This window comes from Meles meles, chromosome 4 (assembly GCF_922984935.1).
Source record: "Meles meles chromosome 4, mMelMel3.1 paternal haplotype, whole genome shotgun sequence".
Taxonomy (NCBI): Eukaryota; Metazoa; Chordata; class Mammalia; order Carnivora; family Mustelidae; genus Meles; species Meles meles.
This window is the reverse complement of record NC_060069.1, coordinates 76,427,656-76,452,842: the sequence shown is the minus strand read 5'-3', so window position 1 is coordinate 76,452,842 and position 25,187 is coordinate 76,427,656. Positions and strand designations below refer to the sequence as shown.

General features: G+C 42.8%; 1 protein-coding gene across 1 annotated transcript in view; it reads left to right on the top strand.

Moving 5' to 3' along the window:
• The window catches only part of PPM1L (protein phosphatase, Mg2+/Mn2+ dependent 1L), a 291,645-nt gene extending 281,857 nt beyond the window's left edge, over window positions 1-9,788 (top strand). Inside the window, exons 3-4 of the mRNA XM_046002401.1 lie at window positions 140-301; window positions 3,458-9,788. Coding sequence (XP_045858357.1) covers window positions 140-301; window positions 3,458-3,804 — 509 coding nt within the window. The 3' untranslated portion in view covers window positions 3,805-9,788. The remainder of the gene's footprint in view (window positions 1-139; window positions 302-3,457) is intronic.
• The last annotated feature ends 15,399 nt before the right edge of the window (window positions 9,789-25,187 follow it).

Sequence of the window (25,187 nt, the reverse complement as noted above, 5' to 3'; positions counted from 1 at the left end):
CATTCTCTGGAGGGTCTGGAGTTAAATTCTCACCCAGCGGGAGCAGATTTAATGACTGAAGAATCCAGTAAAACAGGAAATGGCCGAATCTCACTAGACCACTGACCTCTTACGTGCCCCTCTCTCTTTGGTTTCTCAGGTACAACGTGTCTGATCGCTCTCCTATCAGATAAGGACCTCACAGTGGCCAATGTGGGTGACTCAAGAGGGGTCCTGTGTGACAAGGATGGAAATGCCATTCCTCTGTCTCATGATCACAAGCCTTACCAACTGAAGGAGAGAAAAAGGATAAAGAGAGCTGGTGAGCTTGTGAACGCCTCCAAGTACTGGCCTCCATCCTGTTCGGTGAACCAGGCAGCTTGCTTGGATTGCCTGTGGGGGATACGATGTTCGGTTAACTTGTGATTCATAGATCAGCACAGAGGCTGCTGCTGACATAGCTGAGACTTGACTTTGTGACATTTCTTGTCAAATGGTCACTGAACTTGCCCTTCCTCATGGCCAAAGATTCCAGAAGAGCCCCCCCAAAAAGGCTAATGGGATCTCTGGGCTCCTGCTTACCATACCCGTTTCCCTCCAGCCATACTAAAGTAGCCGTTTCCCAAACGAACCATGTTTCTTCTAGCTCTGTGCCTTGGGGAGCACCATCCCCACCAGCCAGTGGGTAACAATTACTTGTCCTTTAAGACCCAGTTTAAGGGCATCCTTTTGGTAAGCCTTCTCTGTCACTGCACCAAAGGTTTCCCCAGTCTAGGTTGGTGCCCCTTCATTTTCCCAACAGCTTATGTGGGTAACCTGCCGGGTTAACTTTCACAATGTATGACCATACTTGGCTCTTTTATCTGGTCTGCCTTCCTGATTGTGAGCTCTTTGAGGGCAGGAACTTGGTCTTGTTCCTCCCTATACTCCCAGCCTCTAGCTCAGTGCCTGGCATAAGTTAATATTCTGAGGTTGGTGGGGTGGCAGGGGCCAGGGTGTCCCTTTTTCATTCATTTTTATCAACATCTAGAGACTAGGAATACAAACTTACATTTGGAGTTGGGATGGGATGGGGAATGGAGTAGACATCTATTAACAATAAATAAGTAAAATAAGGAAATTATCTAGTATATTATAAAGTGATAACCATTATGAAGAGACATAAAGCAGGCAAGGGAATGGGGAGTATTGGAGGTGGTCACTCCAGGCCTCACTAAGGTGACATCAGGACAAAGACTTGAAGGAAGATTATCAGTTGCTGATTACATTTTCATGATTCACTTTGGGGAATTCTTTTCTGCCCACGGAAAAGGAGGGATCCCTCCCTCTCCAGACTGAGAGCTACAGCACGTAGGCTCTGCACACTATGCCAGCTGTGCAAGGGGAGCTCACGTACCCTGGTCTCTAACCAGAACGGGCCCCTGCTGCCCAGGGTAATTGCAGCTGACTCTTGGTCTCTACAGGTCAGCTTCTGCCGGGAACCTAATCAACATTTGAGTTTTCACAGTAGGAGACTTCCTCTTGAGTCAAAAAGTGTTGAAATTTATTAAAACCTACTGCTTCAGTATCTGCTTGAGATGCAGAATAATTTTTAATGAAAGCTTTAGTCAGGGTTTTTGTTGGTGGGATGGAACAAACGATGCTTTAGGAGTCTGTCAAGCTCTGATGAGTGGCAAGCACTACTCTGGCTTCTTCACTTACAAAGACACTGTTTCCCCATGAACTTGCTGTGACCCTGGGCTTAAGATTCAGTTAGCCTACTCTCGCAGAAGCACAGGCAAGGATGTGCATATGATACCTGGAAATGTCACTTTAGCATCCCGCGTGCCCTTCTAAAATGGCATTCCCATTTTATCTTTTCTTCTCATTCCTGCCATACCCCCCACCTGCACCCCCACCCTCCAGGGACGCTTTATAGAGCCGATTTGGACACTGTCTCCAAGGAGGTTAATCTAGCCTGTGTCAAGGGTGTATTTTATAGCAAGGTTTAAGGGACAGTGATTGGTTTTATTGCCTTTGTGTGTATTTTCTCTGACCTTAAGCCCTCCTTTCAGGGACCGTTTCCTGTCCTGCTTAGCGTCACAATAACACTGTGACCAGTCTGGGCCAAATGCATGTTGGTCCTTCTGTCTTCACTCCTTTTGTTGTTTCCAACAATAGCAATGATACCAGCTGCCATTTATTGTTTGCTCACTCTGTGCCGGGAGCCAAGCCCAGTTCTTTACATATGCTTTCTCGTCACTTACCTTCTGAGGCTGTTAACGTTACCCTCATTTTATAACCGAGGAAGCAGAGCCTCAAAGAGGCATGTGTGCCCAAGGACGCACAGCTAGTGAATGGTGAGACGAGAGCCGAGACCCAGGACACTGACTCCAGAGCTCACGCCCTTGCCTGCTAACCACACTTTCTGGAATGTTCTCATACATCCTTGCCCACAGAAGTCCTACCCACTGTTCAAAGCCCCGCTTTTTTGTTCACTCCTCCCTGATCATCACAACCAGGTATCATTGCTCCTCCTCCATCTGACTACAGCACTGAACAGGTACTAGTTTCTTCCCAAATGAATGCCACTTTGTGCTCACAGTTTATAATACATGTAGCTTCTCCTTTCTGCTAGACTATCTACTTCTTTAGAAAAAGACCCGGACCTTCCGTAACTTTATAGCCTGCAAATTGCCTTGCAGAGAGTATACATTTAATAGATATCTGACAAATAATGTGTGAATGAACAAAGTTCTAGCTCCCTTAAAGAAAAAATAGTAGTAGATGACACTGAGTACATGGAATGCATATGACATACAGGCACTATGATAAGTGATTTTATAAGGAATAACTCCTTTATTTCTCACAACTCAGTGGAATAGGTACTCTTATTGTCCCCATGTCGTAGCCAGGGTAACCTAGAATCAGAAAGCTAGGGCTTCTCATCTGAAATGACAGAGCCAAGAATCAAATCTGCGCAGTCCAACACAAGAGCCTGAGCCTTTCCCCACTGGGATAACATACATCCTTCTTTAATCCCAATCCTATCTGGGGAGCTACTTTGAGATCTAGATGCACCCATGGGTGGCTCAAGCTAAATGAAATAGCCCAGTGGTGGTCTCTCGTGCACATCCTCGTGCCTTTCAGCACTCTTTGGCCATTGTCCTTGAATCCCTACTCTAGGGCTCCCTAGTGTCAGTCAGTGAGCCGCCAAGGTGTTGTTAAGTTAAAACCAATGCCCTCACCTATATGTATCTTCCTACCCTCAATATTTTTACTGATATATACCTCAGAGCCTTTTAAGATGCCCGGGATGAGGACATGAGGATCTCCTGATAGTGTGTGAAACCCCAAGCCATGTGGTGGCTTCTGGCAGTGCCCGGGGGAGGTGAGGGGGGCACAAGCAGGAGGTGTGCCTCGTGTACGTGCCCCCAGACTCTACCATGTGTGTGAGATATCAGCCGCTCAAGCTAATGGGCTCATTCTGTCTTTGCAGGTGGTTTTATCAGTTTCAATGGCTCCTGGAGGGTCCAGGGAATCCTGGCTATGTCTCGGTCCCTGGGGGATTATCCGCTGAAAAATCTCAATGTGGTCATCCCAGACCCAGATATCCTGACCTTTGACCTGGACAAGCTCCAGCCCGAGTTCATGATCTTGGCATCAGATGGCCTTTGGGATGCTTTCAGCAACGAAGAAGCCGTTCGATTCATCAAGGAGCGCTTGGATGAACCTCACTTTGGGGCTAAGAGCATAGTTTTACAGTCATTTTACAGAGGCTGCCCTGACAATATAACGGTCATGGTGGTGAAGTTCAGGAATAGCAGCAAAACAGAAGAGCAGTGAACCCTTCTGGGTCTCGGCTGCCTTCGACTAAAGGACTCCAAACACACTGGTCTCTTTCAATGTAGTGAAAGGCGTGGGAGTTTCAGTTAGGATCAGCCACCTAGACGTGGGATTCCCCTCCCTGTTGGTCATAGGTCTATATCCAGTAATGAACACAGGGTGCTCTTGGCACATAGCTGAGAGGCTGGAAAATGGTTTCTTCATGTGTTCCCAATTCTTTCCTCCGAGTTCCACATGTATAAATATATAGCTGTAGATTCACATGTATGACGCGAACGGCGTATGTGCCATATAGTCTCCCCTTTGGGGTTCTTTTCAAGATCTCTTCCAGGATTCTCCAGGCACCAGACTCTGTCCTCTCTTTGGAGCGGTGCATGGGGCAGACCTCCAGAGCTGCGGGAGATGGGCCTGCTGCGGCTGCTGTGAGTCTGGGCGGACGGGTCGATGCCCGCTGCTGAGAGGCAGAGCCATCCCGAGGAGGCTTTGTTCTCCTGAGCCCAGCTTTTCTGCTCAGCGGCTGCCCAGACACAGATTTGAAATGGTTTATTATTCCGTGGCTGCTTTTGGAGACGGAGGGAAGTGGGGAGGGTGAGAGCCGCCTGTACAGCAGATATGACCTTTTCCCCTGGCTTCCTTTCTTACTGAAATAGACCCTGGGTACAACCTGACCCGTCTTTGTGTGTTTATCCTAATCGTGCATGACCTTAACCTTTTGCTTCTACCTTACATTATGTAATAGGCAGCTGTGAAACTTCACCACCAGACACTATTTTTTGTCTTACCAAGAAACCTATTAGGGGAAATGAATAAAGCAAATCACAACGCCATAATTTCTTCAGTCTTTAAGGGTAGATAGAGGGAAATAGAGGCCAAATAAGTCACAGTGCCTCCTGGGAAATCTGCTGTTTGCATCAGGAGAGAAAGCTCCGGTGGTCACCCCCCTGAACTATGCTCCAACGGCCATTTTTGGGTGGGTTTTTCCGCCACCCCCTCTCCCCTGCCCTAGTAACTTTCAAGTGTCTTTTAAGCGGTGTTCTGATAAGCACAGCCTGGAACTGCGTGTGTGTTCCTTGAAGCCAAGTACACAGTTACCAGCGTGGTCGGGCATTTGGTGACAAAATGCTGGCATGTGCTTCTCCTTGATGGTGGAAAGGCAGCCGCCTGTAACATTTGGTTGTAGATCATTGTCCCCACCAGGTAGCTTTCCCCAGGCCAACACAACCCGCTCCACACAGCCCTGCATTCCGCGGCAACCAAGCCGGCAGGGATTCAAGATCAAACCTCTATTGTTAAATGGCTCAGAGTTATTTTGGGGCCAAGCTTGCTGCTCTTCATGTCCTGTCACCAAAGTCATGTTTCCAGTCTCAGTATTTTGTAAATTAATTGACAGAGAGTGCCAGGTCAGCCCATTTGCCTGACTGAGATGGCTCTAAAAACCAGACAAGATTTTTGTTGTGTCCCCATCCCTCTGTGTCTGAAATGTCAAGGTGTCCGCTTGGTTTTGTCATTCTCAAGTGGGCACTTGTCGTTAGAGCTTCTCAAAAGTCCAATTCACAGGCCACCTGCAGCCCACCGTGCCCCTCCCTCCCCTGCCCTTCTTCAACTGTGGAGCTTTCCTGAAGCAGGTTCCAGGGGAGAACTTGGGAGGATGAAGATTCCATTGTGGCTGCCAAGGGCTGCAACCTGTCTTGATTCGTCCAAGCACTCACCATCCTTTGACTGCAATGAGAATTAATAATGTTTTCCCAAGCGATTTGCTTACTTTTATAAACTATAACATTAGAATTTCCATGTTAGAATTGTTAGAATTAGAACCCTGGTTAATTTTTTTTAGCTATAGAATGTTCTAGTACAAAATACCTGTCACCATTTTAGATTGAAATATTTGCCTAATGAGAGACAGTGAACTCTTGTATTTGGGGCAAGGGTCAGGAGAGGAAGGTAGGAGACAGGCTGGTTGTGCTCAGTGATGGGATGGGCAAGCCAGGTGGCCTGAGCTTGCTTGGAGATCTAGGACATTCTGACTCTGGAGAGTTACCAAAGCCCACCATCTAAAGGAACAAGCAGTTTCAGCATTTTATGCTACACAGTCCCATTTCCTTTTTTATTTTTAACTTAACGCTAAAATTCATATTAACAAGGAAAAGAGATTTTTAAATTCCATGATCATTGCTACTGTCTAAAATGAAAATAGACATGTTTTGGTGAGGACGAACAAGCAAAACTATAGGAAATTAGTGTTTTTTCACCTGCGCAGGGTCTTCCTCGTGGTGCCGAGGGCAGCAGTGCTTGCCTTCCCCTCCACTTGAGGTTACCGGGTGTCTTCTACGGTTTGCTTTGTAGAATTACTCATTTCTGAATTTAACCATTTAGTGTGTGTATTTCCTACTCCCTTTCTTTCTGCCTCTTTTCCTCCCACTTTGGCTTTTAGATTTTTTTTTTAAAAGATAGACATTTTAAGCAAAATAGTAGCTATTTGATTAAGAGTTATGTCTAAAATCAGAGAGCTTTGCTTCCTTCCCCCATCCTGGAGCTCTCTCTCTGCCCCTTGTCTAGCTGTTAGGGGTCTGCAGACATTCCCACCCCCACCCCCCACCCTGGGGTGCCCTGTGGCTCATTTTCTAGGGACAAGGGAAAAATTGAATCTAGCCTTTAGGCAAATTTATTTGAGAAGTTTGCATGTGAAGCTTCCTTAAACAGCACTGCCAAAGCTTTGGAATTGTCACATGAGGTTGCCCAGACTCCCCAGCCCGAGTTCGCATTGCCAATAGCCCCATGGTGCCAAATTTTGGGATGGTTTTACAGTCTTTTAGAAATGAAGTGGGAATGAATGACCACATGCTTATGAGCCCCCAGCAAGACACCAAATGCAGATCTCATGACTCCTCCATGCATCACTGCTGCCTCACTGGCAATTTGTACTCTTAACATGGGTTGGGACTTGGGTGGGTGGGGACAAGATAGGGAAAAATTTTTTGAAAACTCACTGTATTTGCAATTCTCTAATTAAAGGAGTAAACAATACTTACATTACAAACCCCAAAGCTAGTTCCCAAGACCTGCATTATGTGACCAACTTGCCCAAGGCACTGAGCTCTGAAGTCTAAGTCAGTCTAATTCTAATATAACGTGACTACGCATATGTACACATTACCAGTAACCAGTGGCTACGTTCTATTCTTTGCCTTAGATAGAAGGTACTGGCCTCTTGAATCTTGTCTATATAATAAGAGAATTACAGAGAGTGTTTTCTAGAGTGGAGGAGCATATGCAATCTGTATGATTTAAAACAAGGCTTATTTCATACAACTGTAATGATTTCAACCCACATACATTCTGTGCAAACGGGATTGCGGGAGGATGATGGCATCATTTCAATCCTATCAGAAGTAATTCTGGGAAACTAATTACATTATTGAATTGGATCATTGGGATATCTGTCAATAAATGAAGGATACACAAGGGAGTGATCACTTTTTCCTTTGCCAAGTATATCTTGATTTTCTGGATTTTCTCCCCCTGAATTATTGCTAATCTAATACTCTTACAACTATGTCAATGAAGAAGGTTTGGAAAGGGCAACATTTCATTGTGCATTTGAAAGCATGTGAATACATGCTTGGGATGAAGCTTTATTATTCCATGACTTTAGAAATGATTTTTTTTCCTCCTTTGATCCCTCATCATTAGACTGCTCTTCCCTTAATATTCTGAAATTGCCTTAGCGTGTTACACCAGCATTTGTGAACCAGCTCTGCAGAAATGACCTGACGGTTAGATACCACCCTGGGGCCTACGTAATTGCCTCTAGATTAAATCCTTGGTATCTAGACTTTTGAACTACTTAGTTGAACACCGCAGGAGTAATAGAATCCAGTGCCCCCCCAAAGTGCGTTCCAGAGAACATGAGTTCCAAAGTGATTTTCCAAATATAGGGTTCCAGGGTCAAATGAGTTTGGGAAACATACTATCTTAAAAAGTTAGTGCATATAAGCACATAGAAGGTTTTAATTTAAAAGTACTATGGGTGGACGGTGGGGAGAGGGGAAGAAACACACTGCAGATGTAATTTCAGTCAACTCAGTGTTTTCCAGATTAATTTGGCCAGAGAAACTATTTTGAGTAACACCTAGTAACATTCCAAGGAGCTTGTGTTCCAAAGCACCCACGTTGGGAATTTGTTAGGCTGATTTGTCAATGAAAGAGGTGATAAACAGTATGACTTAATAAGACCCTTCAGCAGCTTCCCATTGTAACAGAAGCCCAGCAATCCTACCTGAAGCCCTGAACTTCTCTCTTTTATGTTACTAATAAACAGGAGCCTTGCCATATAGCTAGGGATTTCTCTAATTTCATTCCAAGAGCTTTCAGTTGTGCTTTTGAAGTCATCTTCGCTTTCCAGATTGAATGAAAATAAATATTTTTACATTTCATCACTATGTGAACGTTTAAATATATATATTTAAAACAATAGAAAAGGGGGAACAAGACATTTGGTTATAAATCATTTTAAAATTTTAACTAGGTTTTTAAATTTATGCATCCATTGTGTAATAATGGAAAGTTAAACTATTAACACTTATTTACTCTTTCCTGTCATTCTTTCCAGATTCAATGAAATACTCTGAAATCAGTCAAAGTTCATTCGTTCTAAAATCCCTGTCCCATGTTTTCCCACCTTTGACATTTTATATATAAGATTAAGTTTGGTGAGTTATCTCTTGCCTAAAATGTAGGGCTTGACCGTAGCTCCACTCGTCACTCTCGGCCTGGGCAGGGCTGGGAAGCTCTAGGGAATTCCGAAGTAATGGATGAAACAAATTTAGTCCCAAACACAGTGCACAGTAAATTTAGGGTAAAGTCATTAATCAGAATTACCACCAGTGTTTAGGAATACATCCATCCTGTGGACATTACCCAAAATAGTAAAAAAACCGACAGTAGAATTGCTTAAGCTAGGTGGCAGATTTCAGAGGGCAAGTGACAGTGGAATTAGATATGTGCTTCTAAACATGTTTGGTAATATGTGAACTTTTTTGCTAATTCTTAATGTTGATGCTTTGTCCATTATTTTTTCTTACCACTGTTTAACTGAGGGTGGATTATGATCATTTTGATGTGTTTAGTAATAACTGCACCATCATTTGTACAATCATTTTAATAAAGCCAAGTTAAGGACTTTGAAGAGAGCATGTAGTAGCTATTCATTTTAACAAATCATCATAGGCCTTCTCACAGTTCAAAACTCTGCCAACAAGCAAGCAAGCAGCAGAGGTGTAGTTTATATTTAGAGATGTGGTTCCATTTATTCTAGAAGTCCATAATCTGGCATTTAACCACAAAATCCCCTCTGACATTTGCCAAATCCAAATTAATCTCAAAATCTCCAAAGACCTGAGTCCTTGGCTCTGAGCACAAGCAGATTGCTATGAAGGTTCTGTTGGCAGATTGTGATGGGGAAGAGTTGGGGTGGGGGGGACAGTGTGCCTGGGTCACTCACTGACTCTCTGGGAGAGGGACCGTGTAACCGCCACACTCTGTCTTCACCTTTTGTCACGAGGAAAGTCAGAGGTTAAAGATGATATCGTGTTTCTATATAAATTCGACAATGCATAATTTAAAACGTGTTCACGCAGAAGCACAGGCAGAAGTAATAATCAAGGAATTGGGGAAGGAAACCTTTAGGGTACCCAGACATTAAAAATGAGAAAAGTAGGTTTTCTGAAAATTGGATTCTCAGACTTCGGTCATGGCAACTGCGGACACCGGCACACAGATCAGTGGAAGGCAGCTGTTCAACGTCTCATCTATTCAAACAAGAGGCTTCCTATGAAGAGTATTGGCTAATGCTTTCTTTTTACATATTAATAAAGACAGAATTCTAAAGCTTGTATAGGACTGTTAGAACAGGCAAAATCACATCTAAGAAAAAGAGCTTGGAACATTTCTTAATTAAAAAAAGGCAAAATTAATTTCCAGTATGGTCAAAGTCAGAAAGTAAAGAAAAGCATTTTTCAGAAAATATAAAAGACAAAATTAAAAGAGAATACTATGAGATGAAATACTTTAAATTATGAAAAGGAGGCATATGTTCTTACATTGTGAATCATGCTTTCTGATATTTGTGTTTTTTCTGAAGCTAAAGAGATAACACTGAAATAAGAAAATGAACATTGAGTTATTTGTAAAGTCAGTACCATTACAGTCCTTATTCCGTTCTTTCCCAATGAAAATGGATACGTGTACCTTATTTATTGCTGTCCTAAACCACCTTTACTAATCTAGGTTCTGTTTGCTTTGCAATCTTAGACGTGGTTTTACTCTGCATCCTTACAATTTTTGCATTTTGGAGTTTTTAAGTGGAAATACCCACCTTTTGGAGTTTTTAAAATAGTCAGATAGACTAAGTGATAGGCCTTTCATTTTAGAGTGCCCAGATAAAACCAAAGTCAGATCAATGCAGTCACAGCTCCCACAGAGACCGAGCTGTAGTAGGCATGAACACCCACATGAATACCAGTGAGTATGCAATTTAAAACAATTACAAAAACAAAAAACAGGGAATTCAGTGTTCTTGCTTTTTGGAGGTTTTCTAATTCATATGTGACAAAGGGTCATATTGCTCATATAATTTTTTTTTAAAAACACCAACTGCGGAGAAATGATGTTTTAGACATCTTTATCCCAAGAGAATGATGTCTCCTGTGCAAATTTTAAATTTCTGTCTGTATTAGTACCTATAAGAACAAACAATGACTGGTGAGTGTGCTAATGAAAAGATACAAATCCTGCTATTTGAGAAAAAAGTAGAACCATGGGATGTGAGGCAAGACTGCTGCCCCCACTTAGGCTTCAAGACTACAGCCAAAGGGTTTTCATGTGTCAGTCATTTTGAGTGTCCTTTTATCTCGGGTATATATTCAAAAAATAGAGTAATGACCACAAAAATGGAGAAGAGCCAATAACTTTTGCTTCTATTTTAGAAAGCAGGGGCACCTGGCTGGCTCCGTTGGGGGAGCACGCAACTCTTGATCTCAGGGTCGTGAGTTCAAGCTTCACGTTGGGCATAGAAATTACTATTTAAAAAGTCGGAAAGCAGTGTTTGCCCTTTTTAATTTGTCTGCAACACTTGTTCATATTGAAACATTAATGCCTAAGACATCGTCTCCAGTTTACCGTCTAATTACTCAAGCAAATGGATTTGATTTATAGCACTTACACGGACTTCAGTTCAGGCTGTCCAGTTAAAATCTATTTTGCGATGCCTCAGGCGTTCCTATGGTGAGCCAGTTAAAAGAAAACAGGAACAAAAGAAGAAAATCTTTAGTAAAATCAAAGAACAGTTATTCTGACAAGCCTGGAAAATAGTACTGAAAAAGTTAATTCCAAAACCCTCCAACGTGAACCATGTTCATGTACATAATTTCTATATGCCAAGTGTATAGGATATATTTTTAAATCTAAGCATCATTGCATTCATAACAGATTGATTTACCTTATGAATGGATTTAATTAGAAAAGTCATTATATTTGCTGTAAGTACATCTGCTTTTGTGTTTTGTTATTTCCTTTCCTTTTTTTTTTTTTTTTTTCTGAGTACCTGTGATGTACCAAACAGAGAGGATCTGAGTAGATCTAGTGGTGATCACTCAGGCATCATCTCTGCTTTCTTGGAGTTTACAGCCCAGTGGAGGCTTCATAGGTACAACACTCAGCACTGACTGAATGGGGTGAAAATTGGCATCTTTCATGATTTCCTCCCATGGCCTTGGATTTGTGAGGACAAGGCAGAATTACAGTAATTCTTCCCTACACATAAGAGAGTGCATGACAAAAGATTAGGTATATCCTGCTCACATCCAATCAAATTCCATCAGATAGTTACCCCATGTTAGATCACCTACATTTCCTAAGGATGGAGTGAGGAAGTGAGACAAGGAGCCCCTGGGGACCAGGGCAGGGGTAAGGCTATGCCCGTTGGGAGGCCTCCTCCCCAAGTGGGACAGTAGCTATACAAGGGCTCAGGAGTAGGATGGTCAAAGTCAATGTGCCTCCCTCCAGGATCCTTTCCTGGATGAAAGAGAATTGCAGAAAAAGAAAACAGGAAATAATGAGAACATCTCTCCGTGGTCTGTTTTAATTTTTCTTCCCAAGAAGCTATATAGTGTAACATTATTCCCCCAAAAAAGAACCCAGAACGGAGAGTGTTTTGTTTTGCTTTAAGATTTTATTTATTTATTTGACAGAGAGAAAGAGAGAGACAGCACAAGCAGGGGAGAAGAAGAGGGAGGGGGAGAAGCAGACTCCCCGCTGAGCAGGGAGCCCATAGGGTGCTCAGTCCCAGGACCCTGGGATTACGACCTGAGCGGAAAGCGGATGTTTAACGGACTGAGCCACCCAGGCACCCCTCCCAATAGTGTTTATCAACAGTGTTCGTGAATCAATAAATTAGTGAATTCATTACACAGAAAACTGACATGTCTCAGGAATATAATTTCTTGGCTTTAAATATGAACAGAAGACTAAATGCCAGATTTTTTTTTAATCATAAAATTGGTATCCATAGTAACTTTAGACATTCCAGAGTCTGGGCATGGGATTTAAGTTTTATGTTTTGAACAAAATAGCAACATCTATTTTCTGTATTGCAAAGCAAAACTAAATACCAGACTTTTATTTTTAGCCACAGAGGCCATCACTTCTAAGTTCTTTGCCTGGTCATCTTCCCTAGACATCTCTTTCTGTTTATGCGAACTGCTTCTTTACCAAATAATATTGGCTACTGCCAAATTACATTAGAATCCTATCAAATTAGAATAATAGAAAATGAATGATAAGAGATTGGGAATATCTCATAAGGATCAGAAGGAGGGGGTTGTTGCCATTTTATTCTTAAGCATGAGAACATATAAAAGAAAATTCAAATTAAGTCAAAACAGTTTATGATTTGGTAGTATTAAAACCAGGAGTGGAGCCCCATTATTAATGAAGGAAAGAAGGAAGGGAGAGTTGGAGAGAGGAAGAGAAAAAAAACACATAAATGAGTAGTGTTTTTTATGAATGTTATATCTGTAAAGTTCTGATCTGATTCCCTGCTGGATTTAGAAACAGTGATTTCGTATTAACTTTTATTAAACCAATTTCACCATCATGAATGTTTTCCATCAGCATTTTCTTGCTATTTAAAAAATTGTAAGAGGTTGTTTATAAAAAGATTCCAGGTTCCATAATTTATTAGACAATGCTTTCTTTTAGGAATCTTCAGGTTGTATTTAATAATTAAATTGCAGGTCAAAATGACTGCTCAAATCAATCAGGCTTTCTGGTAAGTCAGTCCCTGAAAACTATCCATAATAAATACAACAAAACCTCATTACTCTTGGTACTCTTCAGAGGTTTTTAGACCTACTATTCTATATTTGTCTCTAAGAGACATTTGAAACAATGTGAAAATTGTCAGTTTGGTGTAGAGCTCAGAGTATATGGCGGTGCATGGTCACTCGAGATGCATGGCGTGTCATTCGGGTCCCTTTGATGTGTGCTAGGGGTAGATTTAGCCTTGTAGAGACTAATGTGTTCATGCAATCACTGATTCTGTGTTGTTGTATACAAAATGAACAGATAAAAATTCACCCTTGATGACAAGATTAAAGCAAAAATAAACATTAAAGTTACTGGACTTTATACATGGGACTGCTGCTAGTCTTTTCTTTTGGTTAAACTCATTGTCCATTCTCATGTTTCCTCTGGGGTTTTATCATTTCTCAGTGCTGTTCAGTTAGAGTAGCTGTTGAGTTGAGATGCCACGTAGAAAGCAGAAGAACAATTCCCGGGGCCAAGACCAAAGCACGATAGAAGGAAGAGACAGGAGATATTGAAACTTTGGGTGCTTTCATTTGGAACAGGAAGAAGCCCGGCTCTGGTTCAAAACAAGGTAACTTTTAAAAGTGTATGCAACAAAAATTGTTTGTTGTTCACACAATACAACTTTTACCCAGCTCTATACCTCATCAACCAGTTGATCTAGTATATAACCAGTATTAGGTGATAAGGGTTAGAGAAGCTGTATCTACATGCCAACTCTAGTGATATGACACACCTCTTAAGGAGTGTTCAGAAGAGACTGTGGACTCTGAGAAATAAACTGAGGGTTTTGGAGGGGAGCGGGGGTGGGAGGTTGCATGAGCCTAGTGGTGGGTAGTGTGGAGGGCACGTATTACAGGGAGCACTGGGTGTGATGCATAAACAATGAATGCTGGAAACCGAAAAGAAATAAAATAAATTAAATTGGAAAAAAGTAAAGAATAGGAATAAAAATTAAAAAGAAGAAGAAGAAAATAGCCACCTACAAAATTTCTCACAGATGCCAGAAAGATCACTGTGGAATCTGGACACAGTGGAATAGATATGCATCTAAACACATGCACACATGTAATACTACTTTTAGGTATGCTAAAGACCAAATGCTCAAGCGTGAACAGTACCTGGAGTCTAGATGAAGAACAATAAAATTGAATCAACAGATTGCTGAATGAATTTGGCATTGGGTATAACAAAGCAGAAAAATATGGCCTTGCATTATTTTTCTCCTTTTCGTTAAAATATTTGATAGCCAGAGTAGAAAATTCCTCCCAGATAGTGTAGTCTTCTACGCCTTTCTCTAGGTAGAAAAGTTCTTTTTCTCTTTCTTTCTTTCTTCCTTCCTCCCTCCCTTCCTTTCTTCCTTTCTTTGAGAGAGGGGAGAGAGAGAGCACAGGGGCAGAGGGAGAGGGAGAAAGAGAATCCCAAGCAGGCCCCATGTCCAGCATGGGGCCCAATGAAGGCTTGACCCCATACCCTAAGACCATGACCCAAGCCAAAATCAAGAGTCAAACGCTCAACTGACTGAGCCACTCAGATAGCCCAGAAAATTTCCAATATAGAATGAGGGATGTGATTCAAGATTTCAGGATATATATTTGTCATCTGGGTTAGAATAAGAAGTGTAGACTTTTTTAATACCAGCCACAGACCCAAAGAAGTAGGAATCAAGAGCCACAAATACCCCGCATTCACTTACAGTGATGGTTTATATTTTCTCTCTCTTTCGTTCCTTCTGTTTTGCTTTAAAAATATAGTAGCGGAAATCTCTCTGTTTTTTTTGAGGTAAAAGCCACAGAAGCTGGTTGCTTAAGCAGAAAGGGGACTTTAAGGATTTCAATATAAGTGGTGCCTCGTGAAATTCAAGGTCAGTCAGTATTTAAGTGCAGTCTTGGGAACAATTCACACCTAAGACTCAAAAGTTATCAAGGAGTCTACAGAATTTCCTCTTCCAGCTCAAACAGATTAACCGCTATTGAACTAGGCCATCTACCATAAACAACTCTAAAACCAGACTTGCTATATTAAGCAACTGTTTTCAGGCTTTAGACAACAGACAATGCAAGATAGCAATCCTTGAGAGAAGGGATCACAAATTGTCCCATGATCAACTCAGCTGTCTGTAAGAAGATAGTTTTCTTTCTTCTTTTTTCTTTTTTTTAAAAGATTTTTATTTATTTATTTGAGAGCAAGAGGGAGAGCATGATGGGGGGAGAGGCAGAGGGAGAGGGAGAAGCTGTCTCCCTGCTGACGATGTGGGGCTCAATGCCAGGACCCTGAGATCATGACCTGAGCTGAAGGCAGACGCTTAACCGACTGAGCCTCCCAGGAGCCCCAAGCGGGTAGTTTTCTGATTGTGGCCCAGCAAGCTGAAGTCCAAACTGGACTGAACAGAAGGTACAGAAATCAGAGTTCAGGGCAAGTTGTGACTAGAATCTGTGAAGAACGATACAGAAGAAGAGCTTCTGGAGTCATGGGTGGGTCCCACGTGAGTCCTTAGCCAAGGGCTTTACTGAGTGTCTGCAGGGTGAAACATGGAGGCTTCACAGAAAATGGCTGCTGCTGTCTTGACAGTGGAAGAGAATTACTGGATACTGAGCATTGCTGGAGAATACCAAGTTCTAGTCCAAGCAGAGTGGGGAGAACTTCTTAACACTGTCAACAACCCAGGGGTGCCTGGGTGGTTCAGTTAAGTGTCTCCCTTCAGCTTAGGTCATGATCTCAGGGTCCCAAGAGTGAGTCCCCATGAGGGTTCCCTGCTCGATGGGGAGTCTGCTTCTCCCTCTCCCTCTGCTCCTCCCCTCACTAATATGTGCTCTCTCTCTCTCTCAAATAAATAAATATCTTAAAAACAAACCAAAAAAACAAAAACAGTGTTCATAACCCAGACATTGAACCTGAGACACTTAGGCCATGCCTTAAGAGTAAAAACCACTATGTAGGTTAAAGCATACTTCAGACCTAACCTAACTGAGCCTAAAACAAAGGGCTCACAAGATCCACAAGGGAGGCTGAGGTGGGAAGTTGAATTTGAACAAACTGAAGGGGCTTGAGAACACCTCAGGCTCTTACAGACAGACTGAAACAAACATAACATGTACCATCCTTCTTCCCTTCTTTCTTCCAAGCAAGGTCAAGATGACTAGGTAATAACTGAACTACTCACTAGAACAAAAATCAAAAGTCAAAACTCTTTAAAAGATAATAGAATCCAGAAGATTTATATATTTATAACATATCACTCACATTTTTTGTTATAATACAAAATCAGGAAGTCACCAGAAACCCAAAGAAATAGGAAAACGTGACCAAGAGTCAAGAAGAAATGGCAGTCAATAGCAACAATCTCTGAGTGGCCTAGATAATTGATCTTAGCATATTTTACAGCAGCTATAATAAGTATATTAAAGGAATTAAAGGCAGTTATGATCTTAATGAAAAATAGATAAGGAATCTCAACAGGGAAATGGAAAATTAAAAGTGAAAATTCTAGAACAGAAAAGTAAGTAACTGGAATGAACAATTCACAAATTAGCTTAACAGAACTTGGAGATGGCAAAAGAAGGAGTCAAATTACCCAATTTGAAGAAAAGGTGAAAAAAAGAAAGTTGAAGGAAAAGTAATGGAACCTTAGGGATATGTAGGACACTACAAAACAGTATAAGATACATGCTACTCAAATGCCAGAAAGAGGCAAGAATGAGAATGGAGCAGAAAAATATTTGAAGAAATAATGACCACAAATTTCTCAAATATTAGGGAAAATATCAATATATGGAACCAGGAAGATCAGCAAAACACAGGAAAGCTAAACACAAAGAAAGAAACAACCCAAAATGTCATAATGCCACGGTTGAGAAGTCCTACTCCAAAACAAACACTTTAAAAAATAATTTAAAACAAGAGAAACACCTAAGAAGGCAATTGAGAAAATTACATGGAATATTAGTGCTTAGTTAGCTCAAAAGCGGGGATGGAAGGAGCCACAAAGGTGCAAAATGGAAAGCAAATAATGGGATGGTATACGTAAACCCATTCATATCAATAATTACATCAAATATAAATGGACTAAGCTCTCCCTAAAAACTCCCATTTTTTAATGTTGGCAAGAAAACTGGGTATTTATATGGAAAAAATGAACTTCAAACCCTTTCTCACTCTCATTAAAAATTTTTTGAGATGGATTATAGAGTTAAATTTAAAACTTAAAATTCATAAAGCTTCTAGAAGAAAATATAAGAGAAAATCTCCTTGCCTTTGTGTGGGTTAAGATTTCTGGGGTGGGGCACAAAAACCATGAACCATAAAAGAAAAAAATGTGTGGAAATGTATAATGATATACTTTTGAGGACTATTTGGCATCTTATAATAAAGTTATACACATAATAAATAAAATCTTAAAAAAAAAATAAAAAATAAAGTTATACACACATCTACCCAATGTCACAGCAATTCCATCCCTACGTGTTTACACAAGAGAAATGAAAACAAGTAACAAAAGCAGAAAACCTCTACAAGGATCCTCATAACAGTCTTATTCATAATAGCTCCAAACTGGAAATAACCAAAATGCATAAACAAATTGCTGTTTACTCATATAACAGAAGAATTCTTGGCAATAAGAGGAATAAACTGACACATTTGGGGTTTGGAACCATAAACCTCCTGAAGGTTCTAGGTGCCCCATCACGATCTTTTGACTCTAAATATGAAGTCTTTACCCTCTTGGCCTTTATGTGCCTGCCCAGTAGGGAGGCCAATCTGGGGCTGGCATCCACGGGAATCCTTATTATCTATTGCAAGGTCTTTAATGGAGGAGAAACCTATAGAGTCTCAGGCCTACCAACCTGGCCCTAGACCAGCTACGGAAAAAGGGCACTGGCCGTGGCTAAGAGTCTATTTGAACATGTGTATTTTCTCTGTTTCCATAAGCTGCTGCCCTTCCATGAGTCCTGGACTCCATTTCCAAAGCTCTGCCCAGAGAGTACAATCTTAGCTTCATTGAGAGTCCACCAAGAGTCCAATGTGAACTCTGGACTTTTGGGTGATAATGGCATGTCACTGTGGTGTCAGCCACCATAATAAACACACCACTCTGGTGAGGAGGGTTGGTAGTGGGAGAGGCAGTGCACGTGTAGGGGCAAGGGAGCATATGGGAAGTTGCTGTGCCTTCCTCTCAGTTTTGCTGTGAATTTAAAACTGCTCTAAAAGAAAAAAAAAAAAAAAAAAGAAATCTCACTTTGAAAGGAAAAAAAAAAGCAGCTAATAACAAAATTTCCCAGATTTCTATCTCCGTAGTTGGAAATAATGCTCATTCTTAGTTTGGGTTGCTCAGTCTTCATTCTAAAATTTTTGAGAGGTCTGCCATTGATAAATAGTGTTAAGTAGACCAACAGACTGTCTCCAGGATGCTGGGATCTTAAGAGGGGGAATTCTCATGGTTTGGGTCACATTGTACTAACATGGTGAGTTGTATTAACCATGTAGGTGGAGTTAACTGATGACACATTTCTCAGATATTTCTAGAAGTTTCTAGAAAAGAGGTTATTTGGCAGGCAAAGTGATAATGCCCCCTCTACCTGCCTTCAAAGTTAAGGCTGAGAAATATAAAATTTCACTTCTACAAACTTAATGCTTTTTAAAATTTTACTGTGTTTAGGTACAAATCAAAAGAGTTTCAATAACATAAGTGAGGTTAAGTTACTCTCCTACTACTCATTGAGTGAAGAGATAGGGTTATCACTTGACTTTAAAACATCAAATTAGTCACTATTTATAGGTTTTCAACTATCCTGAAACCTTGAGACAATTCATTTGGAATAAAGTAATTACAGCAGCCTTGAGGCAGGAAGAACGGTTAAGACCTGCAACCGAGCACCAGTCACTTCACTGTGACCTTACCAACAGCCAGAGATTTTCCAGCTCATTTATGAAGAGGACATACTGAGTGTTGTTACCATCAGGCCCTGAAACTACTTTGTGCCAAGCTCATAAACAAACCTTCTCTGACAATAGTCAGGGAACAAACCTTAAAAGGCAAGCAAATGTGGCCCTGACCTCTCTTCACATCCAAGAGGCCCTGGTTGCACCGGTGAGAGGCGTACGTACAGACTCTTGGGGCTACAACCCTTGGCCTCCTGCTCTTCTCTCTCTGCTCCTGGCAGAGGAAACCACAGCCCTGCTGCCTTAAATGGAAGACAAGCACTGGCAGTGAAGGAGAGAGAAGGCGTTTTGCTCCACTCTCCCCACTGCTCACAGGCGGGGCACCATTCTCTATCCCACCATTCTCTATCCCACACCCGCAAAGTTCCTGGGTCACAAACCAGAGGAGGGTTTCGTTTATTTCCTCACATCTCCCCGCTCGCCTGGGAGCACAACCCACAGATGGGGAGACCGTGCTTGAGGCCCCACGGTTAGCATGCCCTCCGTTGTGAGTCACAGACTTCTGGTCTCACCACAGCGGTTACGTCCCATATGAAAGTTCTAGAAGTAAGCGGTCTCAGGGTTGCCCAGGCTCATCACCTCAGTCCACAGCCCTGATCTTCAGATTTGTTGCTTCTTGGGATCAACATGGAAGCTGTGAGGGACCCCTTGTAGACAGAACATCTGACCACAGAAAAAGAGCCTTTCTCCTTTGTCTTCTTTTTTTTTTCTTAAGATTTTATTTATTTGTTTGAGAGAGACACAGTGAGAGACAGCATGCGTGAGAAGAAGGTCAGAGGGAGACGCAGAATCCCCATGGAGCTGGGAGCCCGATGAGGGACTCGATCTCGGGACTGTGGGATCATGACCTGAGTCGAAGGCAGTCGCTTAACCAACTGAGCCACCCAGGCGCCCTCTCCTTTGTCTTTTGTTTTTCAGGGAGGAACCCCCCCGCCCCAGACATCTCCTGGGGTCCCACCAGCTGGGACTGGTTTGCAAGCTGTGGCCTCCATGGTAGGCGTGGGAGAAGGGGGGAGGCTGGGCCAACGGAAGGGGCCGGCGGCTCAGCAACAAGCACAGCACTGGGTCCTGGCCACTAGCCTCTCCCCAGGACAGTTTCTGACCCCGCTTTTCACCTTTACCTAAATTTGTTCATATATTTGTTCAAACATAAAAGTAATTTATACTTGTCGTTGAGGTATTAAAAGCTATTTAAACAGGAAAATGTGATCGAAAGGCAATTCTTGTTAACATTTTGGTACATTCTCATCCTGCTTATTTCTGTAGAGTTTCTCCATCTGTAATGAGGGGCAAGAGTGGCATTTAAAATCTGTAGGGGCACCTGGGTGGCTCAGTTGGCTAAGCATCCAACTCTTGGTTTCAGCTCAGGTCCTGATCTCATGGGTTGCGGGATCAAGCCCCGGCATTGGGCTCAGCAGTGGGCGTCTGCTTGGATATTCTCTCCATCTGCCCTTCCCCCACTCATGCTCTCTCTCAAATAAATAAATCTTAAAAAAATAAAATCTTCATGGCAGCTGCTGCAAACTTTTAAGAGAATGCCATAATTTATCTTGAGGGAAGTTGATTTCTTTTTATCCAGGAAACGTCTCGAATGGGCTTCCTTAAGAGGGAAACATTAAGTGGCACTTACCTCCACCCTACCCGCCACACAGTCTAAAAGGCAACAGTAAAACATAACGAGGACTAAATTGAGAGACGTTTTTTAAATTATTAGTTGATGATCTAAGACTGGGGTGAGGCCTTGCAGCTGTGGAGAAAGTGTCAGATGTGTGGAGGGAAGGCTTGGCCTGGGGCGTGGGGAGGGTGAGGCCCGCTGTGACATAGTACCACAGACTGCGTGCCTTATAAACAGAAAGTATTTGTCACGGTTGTGGAAGCTGCACGTCCGAGACAAGGGCAGCAGCACAGTCGGGCTCTGTGGGGTCCCCCTTCCCGGTTACAAATGACAAATTTGTTTCAACCTCTTACATGGAAAAAGGGAGGCCAAATCTCTGACCTCTTCTTATAAGGGCACTAATCCCATTCATGAAGACTCTACCCTCTTGACCCAATTACCCTCCAAAGGCCCCATCTCCTAATACCATCACAATGGGGACTAGATCTCAATGTAAGAAATCTGGAGGGACACAAACATTCCGCCCATAACAGGGGGCTACAGATGATGGGAAATTTTTCTTGAGGAGAGATGTTTTAATGATCTATACATGACCAACCACTGCAAAGCTTGAGAGCTTAAAGCAAAATTTAGGATTTCTCATGGTTCTGTGGGTTGAGGGGGACAGTTGGGAGGCTCTCATTTATTAAGGTCTTAAACTGTTGGGGCTGGAGTTGTCTGAAGGCTCAAGTCCAAAATGAGTTCTTTGCTCACATGTCCGGTGCTTCGGCTGGCTTGACAGGAGCCTGGCAGCTGGCCGGGCATCACTTCTCTCGCCACCTGGCCTTGCACGGGGCTAGCTTAGTTTTGCTTCCTGTGGCGGGCTCAGCGTAGCGGGACTGCTTACGGAAGCACCCATTCCAGAAGACCAAGGCAAAACTGTAAGGCTTCTTTTGACCTAGTCTCAGAGGACATGCAGCATCTCTTCTGTTACACTGAGTTGGTCTACAATTTCTCTTCTAACCAGCCATACTGTGACAAATTCTGAATTACTATCTAAGAAGTCCAAATGCAGCTTTTCATCAACAACACAGAAAAGAACTAATTGTTCCATAGCATTTACTCTGTGCCAACAACCCTATGAGGTAGGTCATTTCCTCTTCTTTGTAGTTAAAGAAACCGAGGCACAAGGCTAGTAATCAGAGGAGTCTTAACTCAAACCTGGGCAAGGCTCGGCCTTCCTGAAGAAGAAGAGAATCCATTTTAGTGTTTCTGGCACGGGGGTCTGAAACCGCAAATTAATATATTCCCCATGACAAATGGCTCGAGAGTTGCAACAGACATTTTGCTGTATTCTTTTCTGCTGGATAACTGATGCCCCTTCACTGACGTTTTAAGAAACAAGCAGAAGCCTGTGGCACATAGACTCAGGTCCTATTTGGAAGTATCTCCCTGGTCTCAGCCCTTGTCACCTTCAGGAAACCGGAAATCGACATCCCTGCCTCCTACATAGCCCAAGGCATTTCCATAAGCAAACACCTGACGTATGTATCGAGGACACACATTTATTCTGTAATGGCTGGGCAGCAAGCTTCCTGTGAGGTTTTCTCTTGTTGGGGCCTGGCTACAGGAACCTGTCAGGCTGCTGGCGCAGCACTGGTCCCTGGCTCGATTGGCCACTTCCACTGGCATCTTACCCAGCAGCCTGCACGACTTCCCAAGATGACTGGTGGCCACATATTTCCTTAAATCCTTTGGAGACTGTAGCCTGGCACCTCCAAGTTCCTCTCACCCCTGAGTCAGGTGTAATCCTGACTCAATTCTGCATTTCCACTGAGGAATGTTCTCTAACCAAACTCGATGTTTGCAAGGAAGGAACAGTGTAGCTGGACCTGGAGCATTCTAGTCCTGGCTTGACAATGACCTTGGACAACTTACGTGCCTTCATATCAAAGAACAAAGGTCCCCAAATCTTTTCTTGGCAAAGATCTCTCTGCCCTCAATGAACCATCATCCAATTATAACTTGGTTTCTCCATTTTATTAATCAAACAAAATTAACCCCCAATTAAGCTTCTCTTTATTATAAGCTGATCATGGCTACTGTCCTAGCTGATTAAGTGCTAGCCAGTGGAAATACTTTCCTTAACTGGGGCAACCTTATCTTAGGTAAGTATATGGATTCCTCTCAACTTTTGGAATTTTGAAAATTGTGTAGACTCTCTTAACTACTACCCATGGTTGTGTTGACCATATCCAGGACTCAAAGACTAAGTCCAAGTTTTGTGCCTCCATCACTTACCTTCAACACAAAGTGATGGTATCTACTCTTGTTGGGCCCCTCCTTGTCCTTACAAGACCCATGAGATGGCCCTTCCCTTGGGTACAGATTTTGTCAAGGGACTGCCCATTTAAATCTGCCCTTGACTTCCAGGGTCTTGCTAACATCCATTTCCTACCAACACCATCAACACGTGGCATCTATTCTGATGGACTCCTTGAGGGTATACTCCATGTTGACCACACTGGGACAACCAAGGAGCTGATGGAGAGTGTGAGGGGATTACCAATTAGAGTGAGTCTTCAGCTCACACAAAATCTAGAGAAGTTGGTTTAATATAAAGACTAATCCCCTGTGGATTAGAGGATGGAACCCCAAGGATGGCAGGATGGACCTGCCACACACTCCTCCTCCCCCTCACTGAAATCTGGTCCCTTTCTAACTCCCATTTCTCCCCCTCCATCCTGTAACAACTGTCTACCAGACTGCAAGAGAAGGGCTTTGTCTCCAACCTAATGCTCCTAAATACTATTGTTAAAAATAGCTCAGCTCTGGCTGCTCTGCGTCGGGTGAGTTGCTGGGAACACGATAATGTCCAGCACATTGAGGGTGGAGGCAGGGAAAGATTAACAGGGGTGAAAGGGTAGTCAGCTCAGGGAAGGGATCCAAACACCAACTCCAGGGGTGACTGGGTGGCTCAGTTGTTAAGCATCTGCCTTCAGCTCAGGCCAGGATCCCAGGACCCTGGGATCAAGCCCCATGTTGGGCTCCCTGCTCGGCAGGAAGCCTGCTTCTCCCTCTCCCACTCCCCTTGCTTGTGTTCCCTCTCTGTGTCTCTGCCTGTCAAATAAATAAAATCTAAATAAAACAAAACAAAACACAACACCAGCTCCAAGTGAGCCAGACAACTTCTGGGCCACTCAGGGCAGACTCAGAACTGCAGATCCCTGAGCCTCCTCTCCCTTTTACACACCGGGTGTGGCAGATTGTACTACCGCACCCCATCCTCTACAACACGTCCTGCCTGCCACATGACTTGCACTATTTCCTGTGAGAATACACTGCCCCCACCCACTGCTGGCACTGGACTTGGCATGGAATTTGCTCTGGTCAGCGTATATGTGTATATATATGTATATATATGCGCCAGTGTGTTTTGCCTGCTCTTTTTCCTTCCCTCTACAGGAATGGCATGTTCCAGACAGCGTGCCCTACAGTGGAGATCCCAGGATGAGGAAATAGAAGCAGCAGGTTGTGACCAATGCCGGCAACTGGTGGCCTGTGATGTGCATGAAAAGAATACATGGCTGATGTCGCCCCGAGATTTGAGAGTTATTCTTGTAGCCCAATCTGGCAGAAGCTAATGTGCTAGGAGTCACAAACTCAATGCTATGGGCAAGCAAAGCAAATGAGTGAGGCACAGTGTGTAAGGCCATGGGGATGGTGGGGCTGTGGCAGGCAGGAGAGAATCGGTCTAAGGTTAGCCTCTAGCATTAAACTATTTTATGAGTTAAAATAAAAAATACTGTTTGGTTCAACAGCAAGAGGCCAAGATTTTAATAATACAGCTGGCTGTTATTTACTACTGAAAGTTTAGACTATTAAGAAACACTGTTAGGGGCGCCTAGGTGGCTCAGTGGGTTAAGCCTCTGCCTTCGGCTCAGGTCATGATCTCAGGGTCCTGGGATCGAGCCCCACATCAGGCTCTCTGTTTGGCGGGGAGCCTGCTTCTCCCTCTCTCTCTGCCTACCTGTGGTCTCTCTCTCGCTTTGTCAAATAAATTTTAAAAAAACAAAACAAAACAAAACAAAAAAAACCCCTACATAGTTAAAAACAAAAAACATAATGACCCAGCTTCTTGTTTTTCATAATCATTTAACTTTTTAGAGATCTTTTAGGCACCAATTTCTAGTTGAAAAGAAACAGTCTGAGGCACCTGGGTGGTTCAGTGGGTTAAAGCCTCTGCCTTCAGCTCAGGTCATGATCCCAGGGTCCTGGGATCAAGCCCCGAATTGGGCTCTCTGCTCAGCGGGAGCCTGCTTCCTCCTCTCTCTCTCTGCCTGCCTCTCTGCCTGCTTGTGATCTCTGTCAAATAAATAAATAAAATCTTAGAAAAAAAATCTTCTGAAATTTAGCAATTATTCAAATTTTAGTTGTGATTTTTGTTTTAAAGAGAATTTGTTTTAAATGTTCTAAGAAATTCTTT